We start from the raw sequence: 14502 nt of genomic DNA on the forward strand, positions 1-14502 counted from the left end.
TCAAGCCCAACCGGGAACAACAGCTGTCAGTGTGCTGGCTTGACTATGACTTCCCCCAAACTGCATGTGATTATCATAAAGTGGGCATGTCTGTAAAGACAGACTAGAAATTGCAAGTAGCGTTAATGCGTTAAAGAAATTAGTGGCATTAAAGTGAATTTGCGTTAACATGTTATTATCGCGTTAACTTTGACAGCCCTAGATTTTTTAAATCATAATAATAATATTTTAGGAAAATATGTCATAGTACAAAAAACACACCACCATATGCATAAATACTGAGTAAAAAAATGACTTTTTCAATGCAATCAAAACAGTGGGATCTGCATTTGCATTTATCACAGTCCCTGTTACAGTAACATCCAACATCATAGCACTACTTTTTGTGCAGTCTGAGTCACTGTCTGCCACGAATCTGTGCATGTAATCTATTAATTAATAATCAATACAATGTATTTGAGAATCGATACAGTATCACAAAATAGCAATATTGCGATACTCAAGTGTATTGATATCTTTTTACACCCCTAATAAATATTACTCATATATTACCAGTTTGGGCTTTTTGACCAGGAAACATGACAGATTGAAGCCCAGATGCAATAAGTGTTGTTTTTGTGCTTTTCACATTTCCAGGTATGCCAAAAAAAATTGCCTTTAATTCACCAACAACATTTCATCCCCCACAGTCCAACAGTGAGACAGAAACAACATTTGCATGATTGAAAACAACTTTTTCTCTCTGTACATAGCAATGAGTTGTTCTCCTCTCAGTAGTTATAAGATTTAATATTCTGTATTTACAAAAATGTGCTTGTGGGATATGAAATGTGACATTATTTTTACAGTATGGTTTTGCAATAATAGTTTTTTTTTTTATATGTCTGCTTTTGTTGACTTAGTGACAGTAAGTATTAGTGGCGAATACAATAATGCACCATTTAATGGAAGCGTTTATTCATCCTTGCAGGAATATTAGTGAATAAATATTTCATAGTGTAGACTCAGCAGTTCTAATGGGAAATGTAAATTTGACAGTAACCCATGCCTTTAATACTAACTGTTATCGACCTTTGGGGTGTAGCTAGTGTAAAGGTATGTGAGAGATTCCTCTGTTTTTCATCCGTACTGTATAATGCCAGGACTGATGCATAACTGCAGTCTGTGATTCACTTTATTAATGAAGTGCTGGCAGGTATGCCCAACACACACACTGCTTCAATGGCCCAGCCAGCCTTAATGGCTATAATAACTCTTTCGCTAAGTATCAGAGGTCTATGCAATGTCATCAGACCCCTCCCTTCCACGAACACACACTCTCACACACACACACATTCTCTCTCCCCACCACTACTGAGCGCTCTAAAATTTGCCAAATGCTTTTTCATGGCTTGCAAATTAGCTTTGACCTTGCGGAGCTGAAAGGTTGAATCACGCACAAGGGTTTCTTTGGTGTTTCAAATATTTACTATTCACTTCTCATAATCAGCATTCGTGTGGCCAACTCCAGCCCCTGTAGCCTGATATTGCCGCAGAAAAAGGGCCCCACTGCAGAGGAGACAGCAATTATTCATGCCTAGTGTCTCTGCCTGTGGAGAGGACAGAAAAACTAAAATAATACCCGTCTACCTCCTTGCAGAGTAAAAGTTCTCTTTTCTTTGGTCCATTAGTTGTTCTCTGAAAGGAACAGAAGATAGAAGTAAAGAAATGCACCAACAACCTTGAGACTCTTAATCAAAGTGTATACTATAACATGTAAGATATTTCTAAATTGTCTTAAATTGATGAGAGCTGGATGCTGTCTGAGGCTTTAACTGTAAGTGGGGAACAGTGGAGGTTACCATAGTAATTCATAACCATCATGGTTTTTATGGATGGTACTCTAAAGCGAAATACAAAGGATCTCTCCTCTCTTGAAGTTGATAACAGCGACTACACACTAGGAGGAGAATGCAAGAGCAGAGGCAAGGGATTGGTCAGGGTTCAAAAGTCGGGATTAGTCTTAGGATTTCTCCCTTTTCAAGTGAGCGCTGGCCGAAAAGCTGCATATGAATAGTAAGACATGAAAACAGAACCACTCTTATCCTGTTTGGCCTCCTGAGGCTTGAGCCAGCTGATCTATGGTGAGACTGCTCACACATTGAGCCACTGATCTTACTTTGGCTTCTTGTTTTTTTACGCAACAGTAATGACTTCACCTGATAACTTCCTTCTAATGGTCTGAAAATCAAACTTCTGCCATAAATAACATGACATTTTTTGTTTTTGTTTTACCTGTTTTCAAGATATTTGAGAGTAGGAAGCAGTGGCAGGGGAGCACACATCCTTTGTGTAATGTGATGTTGTATGTTAAGCATATCCATCAGCAAAGTAAAATATAGCTGGAAGCTGTTCATTTGTCTCAGTCAGAGGTGCTGTGTAAATGAGCAATAAGAGGAGGAAACTGTTGGGAATTATTTCATCAAGTGTTCAGTGTTTCTGATCAGTGCTCGAAGTGGGCCGGTACTCACAGGTACGCAGTACCGACACTTCCTCACTTTACTCTTTGGCATACCGTGACTTTTTCTTGCTCATCGGTACTTCTCACAACAAGCTGCCGGTGTTGTGTCGAATACAGTTTTCCGTCAACATGTGTTTCCCCCTACCTAAACGCTACCATTTTAACAGGAGGGAAACACTATACGACGGGGGAACAGACTTCAACATAACACCTGTACTCTTTTCTGCCCTCTCCATATCAGATTCTCTGGCCGATTCATAATAGAAGGGTTTCCCCTGCAAGTTTTGTCTTTAAGCTTTTTGGGCGTTATCTATTGTAATAATAATGTTCCAAAATGATGTAACATTGCACAAAATTCCTTGGGGGAGGACCGGCCAGTACACACGCCAACATGCAAATAAGGGGAGTACTGTCACTTCTTTTTTCCACTTCAAGCACTGTTTCTGATTAAAAATGCTCGACGGCTATATACCTTTGATAAACCCTCTCGTTTTTAAGAATCAACATTGGAAATAAACAACCAACTGAATCCATTTTTACAAATACTTCAAGTGGATTAGCATGCATATCATTTGGACCGAATGTTTTTCAACTCTCATTCAGGTCAGAAAGGAACAGGAGATGCTGCAAAACACAAGCTACAGCACATGTGGAAGGTCATACAACAATCAAAACTGTGATGACAACATCAAATATCTAATAAATATCTAATACTAGCTATCCATTTTGAAATCTACCTCTACCAAAATGCACTTCTTTCACATCTTAAAAAAAAAAAAGTTGAGTTCATAAGAAAACTTGCAGCAGAGGAAAAAATGAACTAGAAATGATGAGACAGATAACTCAAATTCCTTTAATAATATGCTCTTCAAATTTAGGCAGACTTGAAATTTCAGTCACTATTACGAATTATTGAGGTATTAAAGGGGCAGGTTGTACTCCACAGGTAATGTTTTATGTATTTAACCCCACATTCACCTGTTCAAGCTGCTTTTGACCGAGGAAAAACCTTTTGTGAAAATTCAGTTAGGGAGGGGATGATTTTCATTCCTTGGAGGGATTCGCAACTGCTTTATTCCATTGCTATTGATCTTGTTTTAAATGGGAGGACCAGGTTAGGCCATATGATGAGCAAAAGACATATATTGTTGAGGGCAAGTGTCCAGGGCAGCTGGTTGGTTGATGTGTTTAAACCAGAAAGGCTAGGTTCGGGTTGCGACACCCCTGAGGGGGTGAAATGGTTAAATATCGAACAGTGCGCACCATCTTCTCTCCATTTTCTCTCCCACTCTCCACCCTCTCCACCATAAAGCTGAGGAGCACAGGAGAAATTAAAACATAATGCAAAGGTCTTTCCACTTATTGCTGGGCAATTATTATTGATGGCCTGTCACATTAGCTCGCTTTGGGGAAGAATTATAGCAACAATTTGGAACAAAGTGTAGAACGGAAAAAGAGCAATCATTAGATCCTGGGGCTAGTGTTATGAATTACTTGTAATAGCCCTTCTATTCATTAAATCTCAATGGCAGGGGACACATTCAGCAATCTTCAAGAGGCACTCACATGCACACACACATGCATGCACGCACACAGTCTAGGTAGTCTAATTTTCATTTGTTGACATGAAGTTTTATTTGGTCTTTTATTCATTTTTCTCCGCTTGTCTCCCTCGCGGGGATTGTTGGGCTTGTGGTGGCGACTTGCTTCCTCCAAGATCACTCATTTCTGTGTGGGCTAGTGCCTCTGCTGTTGGCTCCCACAATGCAATTCTTCCAAAGTAACCAGCAGCATAATGCAGTTTATGTATCTGAAAAAGCAGCAGCAATATATCCAGGATTAAGTTACCACAGGTGTAACATTGATGTGCCTCTTCCTTTGAGGTATTTCATTGCTGCTGTTGAAGAGGTTATGGATTTTGCCGAACATAGAGCTGCTTTGATAGATAGATTCTTGCATGCAACTTAATGAATTTGTATGATTAATTATCTTGCTTTGCTTATAACTTCATGCTGTTACCCTGCTGACCACAATTTCTTTTCGTTCTGAGAAGAGAGAAGGAGGTTGTTGAATATTCAAGATAGTGTCCAAGTCCACGTGTGGGCTTTATTGAATGATTAGCAGAAGTAATTTGTTTTCAGAATCTAATTAATCCACTCTGACCCAGCAAGCAATAATGTTCAGGACACACACAAACACACACACATACGTGTCTCGGTAACGTCTCCTCTTCTCGGTCTTTCTGACTCCCTCTCATGCATGGGTGCATGCATTCAGGAGTGTATGCACATGTGTCTCTGGGCCTCTGCTACAGTACAGCCTCCAGGGACTCTTTCATCTTGGCAGTAGAGCCAGCATTAGATGCAGATTGGTGAATTTCCAGTCTCAGCCAAAAAGTTGGGCATAATTGACTCATCGAACAAGTGAAGTCTGCAGGCACTTTTCACCACTTTCCCTCCTTTACTTTCTCTCTGTTTGCAGGCACTTCTTTCTTTTGTGTCTCCAACTTTAACTTACCATCACTGCAGCAGATTTGATGCAGAGTATTAAGTGTTTATGTTTCACACTAAATGATGTAATGTGCAAGGTTAAAGGTTTTATTTATTTGGGGGGTGAGGGGTTTATATATTTTTGGTCTCAGTTTATTTCTGATATCAGACTGTCTTATTGAATAGTCACTCGGCCTCATGCAGGAAGAGATATGAGAACAAATGTCCTCCTATGTTTGTTCATATCCACAATTTGTTCTTACCTTGTTAGTACCCATTGGCTCTCACCAAGATAAGAAAAAAACATCTGGATTTCATAGTCCACAAATTGTTTGTCCAACGCAAGAAAATAAACATTAAAAAAAATGTATGAATATCATATAATCAAATTTAGATTATTATATGTTCTAGAGTAATTATAATGATTGGATTATGAAATGTGTGGGCTAAATATATAATATTGATCCCATTTAAGACTATAAAAAGTCTTTGATGATTAATGATGATTAATATTGCAGACCGCTGCCATGTATAACAGACTATTGCTATAGACGCAGTTCTGATGTCTGGTGGACCGTTTTTGTGTCAAATTATTGATTTATTAAGTAAGTAGCCTTATATAGTGTTTAGATGGTGTTACCTATGCTAATACCTGTCCTTATATAGTGTTTAGGGGTGTTACCTATGCTAATAATAAACAATTTGGCCACACACCTCTAATTTATGATCATATTTGATTCATCATTCAGCACACATGAGTAAGAGCAGATTTGGATGGTTAAGAACGTTTGGTGCACCTGGAGTTGACTTCTCTTATTTTTTTTCTCTTAACAGAAAATTAAGAGAAAGCAAAAGAGAAATTTAAGAGAATGTTGCTGCATAAGGTCGATTATCTCGTAAAGAAACGACTACAAAACTTAAACGATGTGCTCACACACACACACATTCAAAGATTCCCTGACCCACACCGCAGACACAAGGACACTGCAGCTCTGTAAGCCCATGCTTAAGCTAGCTGCTGCTTTATTGATCAGAGCAACTGAAACCATTGCTTCACAGAGCTATGTCTAGCTAAGATAGAGAGGAAAAAGTGTAATCCAAAAGAAAAAGAAAAAAGATGCCTGTAGGGGATGAGAAAGAATTTTAATATTAACAAATGTAATAACCAAGGGGGACGAGAGAGGGAGAGAGATGTATGTTAAGCTACAGTATGCAAAGGCTGAGTTGCATGCGGATACGAGTCAAGGACGCTGCGTCTGATCAGTTGAGATTGTTAATTTAAAAGATGACTTTAGATGAAAGGCAGTGCAGAGGATGGTATAGTGTCAGACCCGAGAGATGCTGTAACAATGCTTCACAGAATGGCAAACATCTCCTGTGAAGTTGTGCAGACATTCACAGTCAATATGGTGTTTGAAGAATGAGATAAGGACACATGCTACGTACTGACATACAGTAAGTTGCCCATTTAACAAGCATTCCTTGACAAAGTGATGCACCATTGGCTGCCCACATAAAGAGCCCTCGCCTGTTTGTTATCTGTTGGTTTGGCAAAGCAGCAGCTCTATCTAAGATAGTGTAAACTAGCTTAGTGCTAGATACATACTGTCCTCGCCAGTTTTGAGTGTAAAGGCAGTTTTTGTATACTTTGCTGAAGCTGTCTTGTGAAGAAAGAACAAATATAGACAACTTTTACTGGTATATTCTTAATACAGATTCAGATTTCTTTGTATCATCTGCAACTAATCAAACCGACCAAGTCGAACCTTTTAGTACTCAAACTGCTCAGCCACTCCAGTCAGCCTCCCCTTCTTCTTAGATATTTAATAGATTTCCCTTTCACATTTTTATGCAGGGATGAAGACACTAGAGTTCGCCACTTAATGTATGATTTTGTAGAAAGTAAGGTCAGATCAAGGCTGGTAAAAAATGGAAGTGATGACCTGATTGAAGGAGGTCGGCAGGTTTTTTCTTGTAGACTCATCACTTCTCCCCAGCTGAGGCCTTGATAGAATATTTAAGCTTTCACTTGAACTAATAATGTTCCTTTGCACATAATTTCCAAGTCCATATACCACCTTTTTAGAACCAATATGAGACTAACGATTGTTAAGTTTTGTCACATTTCAGTCATGAACACCAAGCTAAATCACATGCTTTTATTTTGATATACTTGTCATTCCTTCCGGAAACGTCATTATATGATTAATATAATTTTATCTGATCAGATAATATGACTCCATGTTTCCATTTCCAGCCTTCACACATCCTCTTGAAAACCCACACAGTATCACTATCACATATCCTTCCACAGTGACCCCATATGGAGGCAGCATCAGTGGAACAGATCAGATGAGGAGTTAGTGGGGCAGTTTAAGAGCAACACTTTTGGTTCAGTCCGGGCCAAGCAGTGGCTCACAGAAGCCATGAACCCCTTTAATTTATTAAACAAGCCCAACTCGCAAGGCCAGGCGACAAGGAGAGCGTTATAAATATTAAAAGAGGAGTTTGCTCTGCCACGCTCTCATATTAAATCGCACAGAGAAGAATGTATGTGCCCTTATTAAAAGATAATGTGTTCTGGACCCATAAAAATGTATAACCCTCCCCTCTAGATCCCTCTCACTCCTTGTCTTCTTTCCGCGTCCGTCGTGCTCCAACTGAAATTTCAGCCTTTTCCTGTCCATCAATTTTTTCATTTCCTTTCTTCATACGCTCTTGCTGTATTTTTCTCCTTCCATGAGCAGCAGTGGACTAGAACAGAATACATAAGATTGCAATAGATGAACCGTGTTTCGACGGCACTCACATTTAAAGTATTTACACGTTGTAAGTTGTGATGACTTCACGCCACCGGCTTCTGTTGCTTCGTGAGTATCAAGTTAATGGAAAATGTACCCTTCTGTATCAAACACTCACCACCCGCTTGGCTTGAAAGATGTCTTAATCGATTTAGCATTGCACTCCTATAACAATGTCAGACTAATGATGGAGTCTTCATGATGGACAGTCTTAAAAAATAAGGTCAAAATTGATGCAGCAGAACCAGAGATGCCGTCATTTTTATTCATTTTATTCAACATTCTTCTTCCCAACACCTGACGCCTACATTACCCATAATGCAACTCGACGGCTGACAGTTCAGTTGGAGAATCCAGTGTGTTATGCTAGAAACGGCTAATGTAGCCTTGAGCTGCGAGCTACAGAGTTCTGGTATAGCTCACTTCTTTCTAACTCCACACCCCACATTCCACAAGTCTTTGACCTTAACCGACGCTGACTTGAGTGACATCACTTGAGGCGATTTATCAGACTTTGTGCAGCTCTATCTGGAGCAACAAAAGGCTTTATACTTTTGTAGCAGCATTCTTCTCTCTGTCCGGTAATCCACATTACTACTACTGTTACAGTCTGTGTATTGGCAATAAGCTTGACACGAAATTATTCATGAGAGAAGTCAGAAAAAAAATAAAGTTTCAAGATTTACTGTGTACACAACTTGGCACATCGGTCAAAAAAACGTCTTGCTCCACAGACTGATTAACCTTAACTGAGAACTTTTGGCTGTGACGTAGTCAGTAACATAATTAAAGGAGCATTTCAACATTTTTGTTACTAAGTAAGGCTCTTACAACTTTTTCACACACACAGTACACCCAAAGACCTGTAAGCAGACTTGGATGGCATCATAAAGCATCAAAACATCCATAGAAACTTCTCAAAGCAATACTGCAGCATAATTAGCTTTCCAGCCATTGACACTTATGCTCAAAAATTGCTACTTTCCCAGTAAATCACTACATTTGCTACTTCTGGTGATGCTTTGGAGCTATGAAGAGGCAAGAGCATCAATCATAAGTATCACTCCCTCCAGGAAATATACGACACCGTGGTTCTTCTGTTACTGATGGATTTATTCATCTCTTAATTGCACCACAGTCAACATCATCGTCATCAAATCCACTGTCAAACTGTTAAAAAAGACACGACAATGTACAGAATAATTACATTCACATCACACACAAACTGTAGACATGTTACGGTAAATATGCGCTACGAAACAAAACACAAAATAAACATACCACGCTGGCTGCACACAACCGAGAGCGAACCGAGAGTCCACTTGAACACTGTTTCTTCAAAAATACGGGCAATACAATCATCTTAAACTTAAATCTTTGAGTGGAGAATAAAATCTTTTGCTGCTTCCCATGTCTTTTACAAGGAAATTGCCACAATTAAATGTGTCCCTGCACAACATAAGACTTAAACATAGTTCCTATGTGTTAATAAAAACAATCCAATATCCAAGAAAAGAAATTGCATACATAATATTATGTAAACAAACATATCAAATAATGTTATACATAATTCTGGCAGTTAAAATAAGTAGTGTTTAGCAATGCGGTGGAGAAACTGTGAATGCATTAAGGCTGTCACGAATACCATTTTTTGGGCTTCGAAGCTTCGGTGAGAAATATTGCACTACTGTACACACAACAAACAGCAATATCCGTGTGAGAATAACTAATAATAGTTAATGTTGAATATGAATAATGTTTATTATTACATACTGATGTAAAAAAAAAAGCATTCAAATACTGATTTGGAGGTCGATAAAGCATTTGGATCAGCCCTACAGTGTATACAAACTGACTTCAGTGGCTTTCCTCCCTGAAGGAGCGATCTTTCAACACTCTACTGAGAAGAGAGATTTTTTTTAGTGGAGTAGGCCTATTCCTTTTTAAAGAAGTGATGCAGTAGCAGCAGGATCAGACAATACGTTCTGAAAGTGTCCAGGGGGTTAGACTTACAGCCCAACCTCTTGGACATGACATCAGCATATTGTGTGGCCAGACTGTATAAGCAGACATACGACTGTCATATCTTGTTTGTGCCCAGGCTGGGTTGTAACAGCCGGACTAAAGCGCAAGCAGTAGGACAGTGAGTGTGTATGCTGGTTAAAAAAAAACACATCCTCCTGACGGATAGAGGTGAAGAGACACAACCATGTGTGTAACTAAACGCCCGAGTCCTCGCCCTGCTGGGCCGTGCCAGGGGAACATTCCTCTACTCTCTGCTCCACCGACCAAGCAGAACAGCGGCACAGCGAAACCACGCCACGCACGTCTTGTGTGTATGAGCGCGCGCGTCGGCACGAGTGTGCGTTTGTCCGCTGGGAGGCGGTGAAGTGTGACGGCCTGGTCACTCAGACCATGGAGAGTTATGGAGCGAGAGCAAGCCAGCTGTTCAATTTGGCCACATGGGCGGACACAGAAAGAAAAGGAGAATACTGAAGAGGAACAGTGTCAATAATACGACGTGTGCTGTGTGTCTAAACCGCTCTTCTATCACTGCTTACCCTGCTCTGACATTGCCATATTCTACCTATCATAAGCCCCCATACACACAGAGAGTGACAGGGTGGTATATGGCATGCCCTGGCACTCGGAGGAGGATAATGAGATGAGTGCTAATTTCTCAGGTGTCATGGACCGAAATGAATAATACAGGCTATTCCATTACCAATCTCCCCCACTGCTGTCACTGTCAACTCTTTTTCATTTGCCAACAGTGGACACCGTCAGTGTCACATCCTCACTCTTAACTTAAATAACCTGCAAGCTAGACTTTGTGGAAAAAGGGAAGCCGAGGTGAATAAAGGAAATAAGCTATTTTTACTAAATCAAAGGAAACCTTTGATGGGTTTTTGCATGAGGTGTGAACAGGCTCATCTTCACTCTTTCATGACTCTGCTATCATTTCCACTGCTTTTCCAACAGCTGGGGACCTGTAGCAAACTCTCTAACACCAAATTCATTTTCCTAACAACAATCCTTCCTCGCCGAGACACAGAAAAAGATTGATCTCTCCTTTTTATTCTCCGTGTGATGATTTATTTACTGTGTACTACTCTTCCACCGCCGCCCTGGTTTGCATGTTGGGGACTCCTGCGGCACCGTGGGGGTGATCCTGAATTATTCACTTCTTTTTTTTCCTCTTTCATTCTTTTTTTTCCTTCATTTTTCAGGGCAAATGTGTGTCTGCCTGTAGCTGCTCTTTGTGTCAACGCGGTGTCCGTCTCTCTTCCTCTCTCTCTCCATTTTATTATTCTCGGAGAGCTCGGCAGCTCTGCTCTGACTGCATGATATGAAAGGAGAGGGGAATGACAGCAGCTCATTAGAGCAGGAACGAGGTGGAAATAATCTTCTTTTTCCTCCTTGCTCTGTTCTGTATTGTCTGTCTTTTGCTGTTCCTCTGCCCTCACTCCCTCACCTCACCAAGCGGCGCCTTCATCTGCTCTCTTTGTTTCTCCCTCTGTCTCTCCTCAGATCCCAACGCTCTGGGGCAGCACGGTACTGACCATGCCTTGATCGGAGGAGTCGTGGCTGTGGTGGTCTTTGTCACCTTGTGTTTAATCATTGTTCTGGGAAGATACCTGGCCAGGCATAAAGGTAAAACCACAGTGGACCAGACAAGTGGAGCATGTCCTACTTGTCCCATTAGACATCAAAGTCCCTCCACAATTCCCAAGTTACAGGTGTGTGACATAGCAGTGGAGGACTAAGACTGAAGGCTTAAAGAGTAACTTTGGTTGTAACATGCGTTTGTGTCTAACTGACTAATAGGGACAACAATTTCTGAAATTTGTCCAGTATTGAGGCTGCAATGTAATCCTATAGGGGCAAGCTGGCACCATCATTTACGTCCACTAAAAGTGTTTGTTTTTCCCATAACAGGCTCAGATTGTTATCATAAGTGTCTGACATCATGGAAAGTGTCTCGCTCAAGGAGAAGTCTCGTTCTGAAATCTCAGGAGTTAACATGTTGCTGGAAGACAACGGTGGAAACACGAGTGCCAGTCGGGCAGAGATTGTTGTGTTGGAGTAAAGAAAGAGCTATGAAAGTGTAGCTTAGTGTTATCTAAAAGATTTCCAGAGTCATGGCTGAATATTTAGATGATTTCGACCATGTGGATGAGGTCTATGAATTTGATGGCCGCCCGTATTTATTTGAGCCAGAGTATATGGACGAGGAGCTTTTACAAATTGAAGAGTGGACGAGGAGAGAGCGAGAGGGGCAGCAGGCAGAGGAGGGTGAGTCAGCTGCTGCAAGGCCACGAAGCTCAGGAGACTGGTGCTGTTCCTGTGTTGCTGAGACCCTATGCCCACAGAGGAAGAATGCTGTAAAAAGTGTTTTCAGATTTCACAAGACTTCTCCTTGAGCGGGATTTTAACACAATAACAAACAGACCAAGTGAAAGGTAAAGAAAAATGTTTCATTTCTCTGTAGGGTCCTTTCCATAATGTTGTCAGATACTTATAATAACAATCTGAGTATGTCAGTGTCAAAGACAAGCACTTATACTCTCTCAGCTCTCGCAGCTCGTTGTGCGGCTGCCAGTTACAGCATTATCCCCCAATACTGGACCAATTTCAGAATTTGTTGTCCCCATTAGTCAGCAAGACACACACAAACATGGGAAAATATAGTCCAGTTTGAAAAATACCAAAGTTAAGTCTTAAGTCTTGCAAATATAGGAAGCATTGATGGTCACAGTACGATGCCACAAGTGCATACACAGGACTCATTGAGTTATTATCCGTTCTATTTTTTTTTCTAAAAACAATCAAGAAATGTCATTGTATTTATTTTGAATATTATATTGGGGAGAGAGATATCGCTATGACATAATATTATTTTAACCCCTTGCCACTGATTGCTGCATTTTGCGTCAAAAATTGCGCTCCTTGTTCTCTAAGTCATAACTCAGTCAAATCTGAACACATAGACATGATACACATATTGTTAGATTCGGTGAAAGTTCACACCTTATGGGGATATCATTATTTCTGATGTCCATATATATGCTTATAAATCATAGAAAAAATTACTCCCTTATAACTCCAGAACTTGCCTGAGAATCATCACATTTATAAGTTTTTTTAAGTATCAGTGTAATCCTGTGATGGTTGTCAGTACATCCATGGGTAGGTTGCAAACAAAAATGGCTAATATCTGATTCGGCATACTTTTAATGGTGCCAGTTTGACAAAATGTAAACTAACAGACAAAAAAAATAGGGCTCAAGTTATAGTCCACAGCGTAAGTCACTGATACCATGGCGACATTATACTTCCAGTTTACACCCAACAAAGCATTATGGGAACTGGAAACTTTTGTATCTGCTAAAAAAGAAGTAAGACAAAGAATAACAAGAAGAATGTCAAAAATACATTAATATGTTCAAACAGTATGTTATTTTGAGTGTAGGCTTATATTTCTGAAACACTGACCCTCTCCTCTAAACTTTCATATGCAGATATTTCTGTTGAAGCCTATGGTCATATAGACAAAAAACTCAAACAACTCTAAATTTCACTTTTATTTTTTTAGATTCAAAATGGTATAAAAACATGTATAGTACAACTCTCATGCAAATTGATGACCTTTTTAAAAAGCCCAACTTATTTTGAAAATAACAATAAATGGTATACCTGGGTAATATTCGGCTAAAGAGAGCTAAAAGGCCTAGGGTTCATAGTTAATGATTATTTTCCAACACTGATGCTACAAAATTGAGTTCTGCATCCCATTATTTGGACGTCCAGCTTTAAGCCTCGACTGCTATCATTGAGAACAATGGAGTTGTTTGTCGATTCAGGGTTTTACACACTCACTCCGTGCTGTATTTGCATATCCTGTACTATCCCAGCCTCTCATCATTATGTGTATGAATTATGTAGCATTACTGATGTTGTCTTCAGATGTGTTTCTCGCCCCAGGCGGCAAAACACCACGCAGGGCTGCTCGGTATTTGTTTTCCTTGATATCGGTTTGTTTTTCGCTTCCTCAGGAACGTACTTGACAAACGAGGCCAAAGGGGCGGACGACGCGCCCGACGCCGATACAGCTATCATCAACGCTGAGGGCAACCATGCACACGCAGAAGAAAAGAAAGAGTACTTCATTTAGACTGCAGAGGGAGCTGTGCAGCTCTCTCCTTCCCCTTTCCCCCCTCTTTCAATCTCTGTATCTCTTCTTCTCTCTCTCTCTCTGTCTCCCCCTTTTCTTCTCCACCTCTGACCACTGCCCTCGCCGTGTCAACAAGGAACCCGCAGGCAGTCCACAGACGGAGAAGTTCCCCAGCTGTTTTCCTATTATTGCCTTTTGTCTATCATTTACATCTTGTCCTTTATTTCGTTCTTTTTTTGGCAGCCGGTTTTCACAGGCAGCTTACCGAAGTCGTTCCCTTTCTCATATTTTCCCTCATCTTTGACATGAATGCCTGGAAGTCTGTATATCTACCATGACTGCTTCTTCTTCTTACATGGGCCCTTCTTCATCTTCTTCTCTGTTTCCCCCCTCCTAGCAGACACCCGAACACACACTATATCCCCTTTGTTTCGCACACGTCCACAAACACATATCATATCTCACATCAACACGGTGCCTAAAAATACAGACGCCATTGAACTTCTGTCAATGCCTTCATGTATCGTCTGTCAGTAG

General features: G+C 40.4%; 1 protein-coding gene across 2 annotated transcripts in view; it reads left to right on the forward strand.

Moving 5' to 3' along the window:
• Window positions 1-14103, forward strand: part of LOC119475267 (cell adhesion molecule 2-like) — a 252243-nt gene extending 238140 nt beyond the window's left edge. For both annotated transcript variants that reach the window (XM_037747783.1, XM_037747784.1), the window contains 2 exons: window positions 11322-11444; window positions 13847-14103. In XM_037747783.1, the coding sequence (XP_037603711.1) occupies window positions 11322-11444; window positions 13847-13965 (242 nt within the window). In that variant the 3' untranslated portion in view covers window positions 13966-14103. The remainder of the gene's footprint in view (window positions 1-11321; window positions 11445-13846) is intronic.
• Window positions 14104-14502: the final 399 nt, after the last annotated feature.

Source organism: Sebastes umbrosus, chromosome 17 (assembly GCF_015220745.1).
Source record: "Sebastes umbrosus isolate fSebUmb1 chromosome 17, fSebUmb1.pri, whole genome shotgun sequence".
NCBI classification, from domain to species: Eukaryota; Metazoa; Chordata; class Actinopteri; order Perciformes; family Sebastidae; genus Sebastes; species Sebastes umbrosus.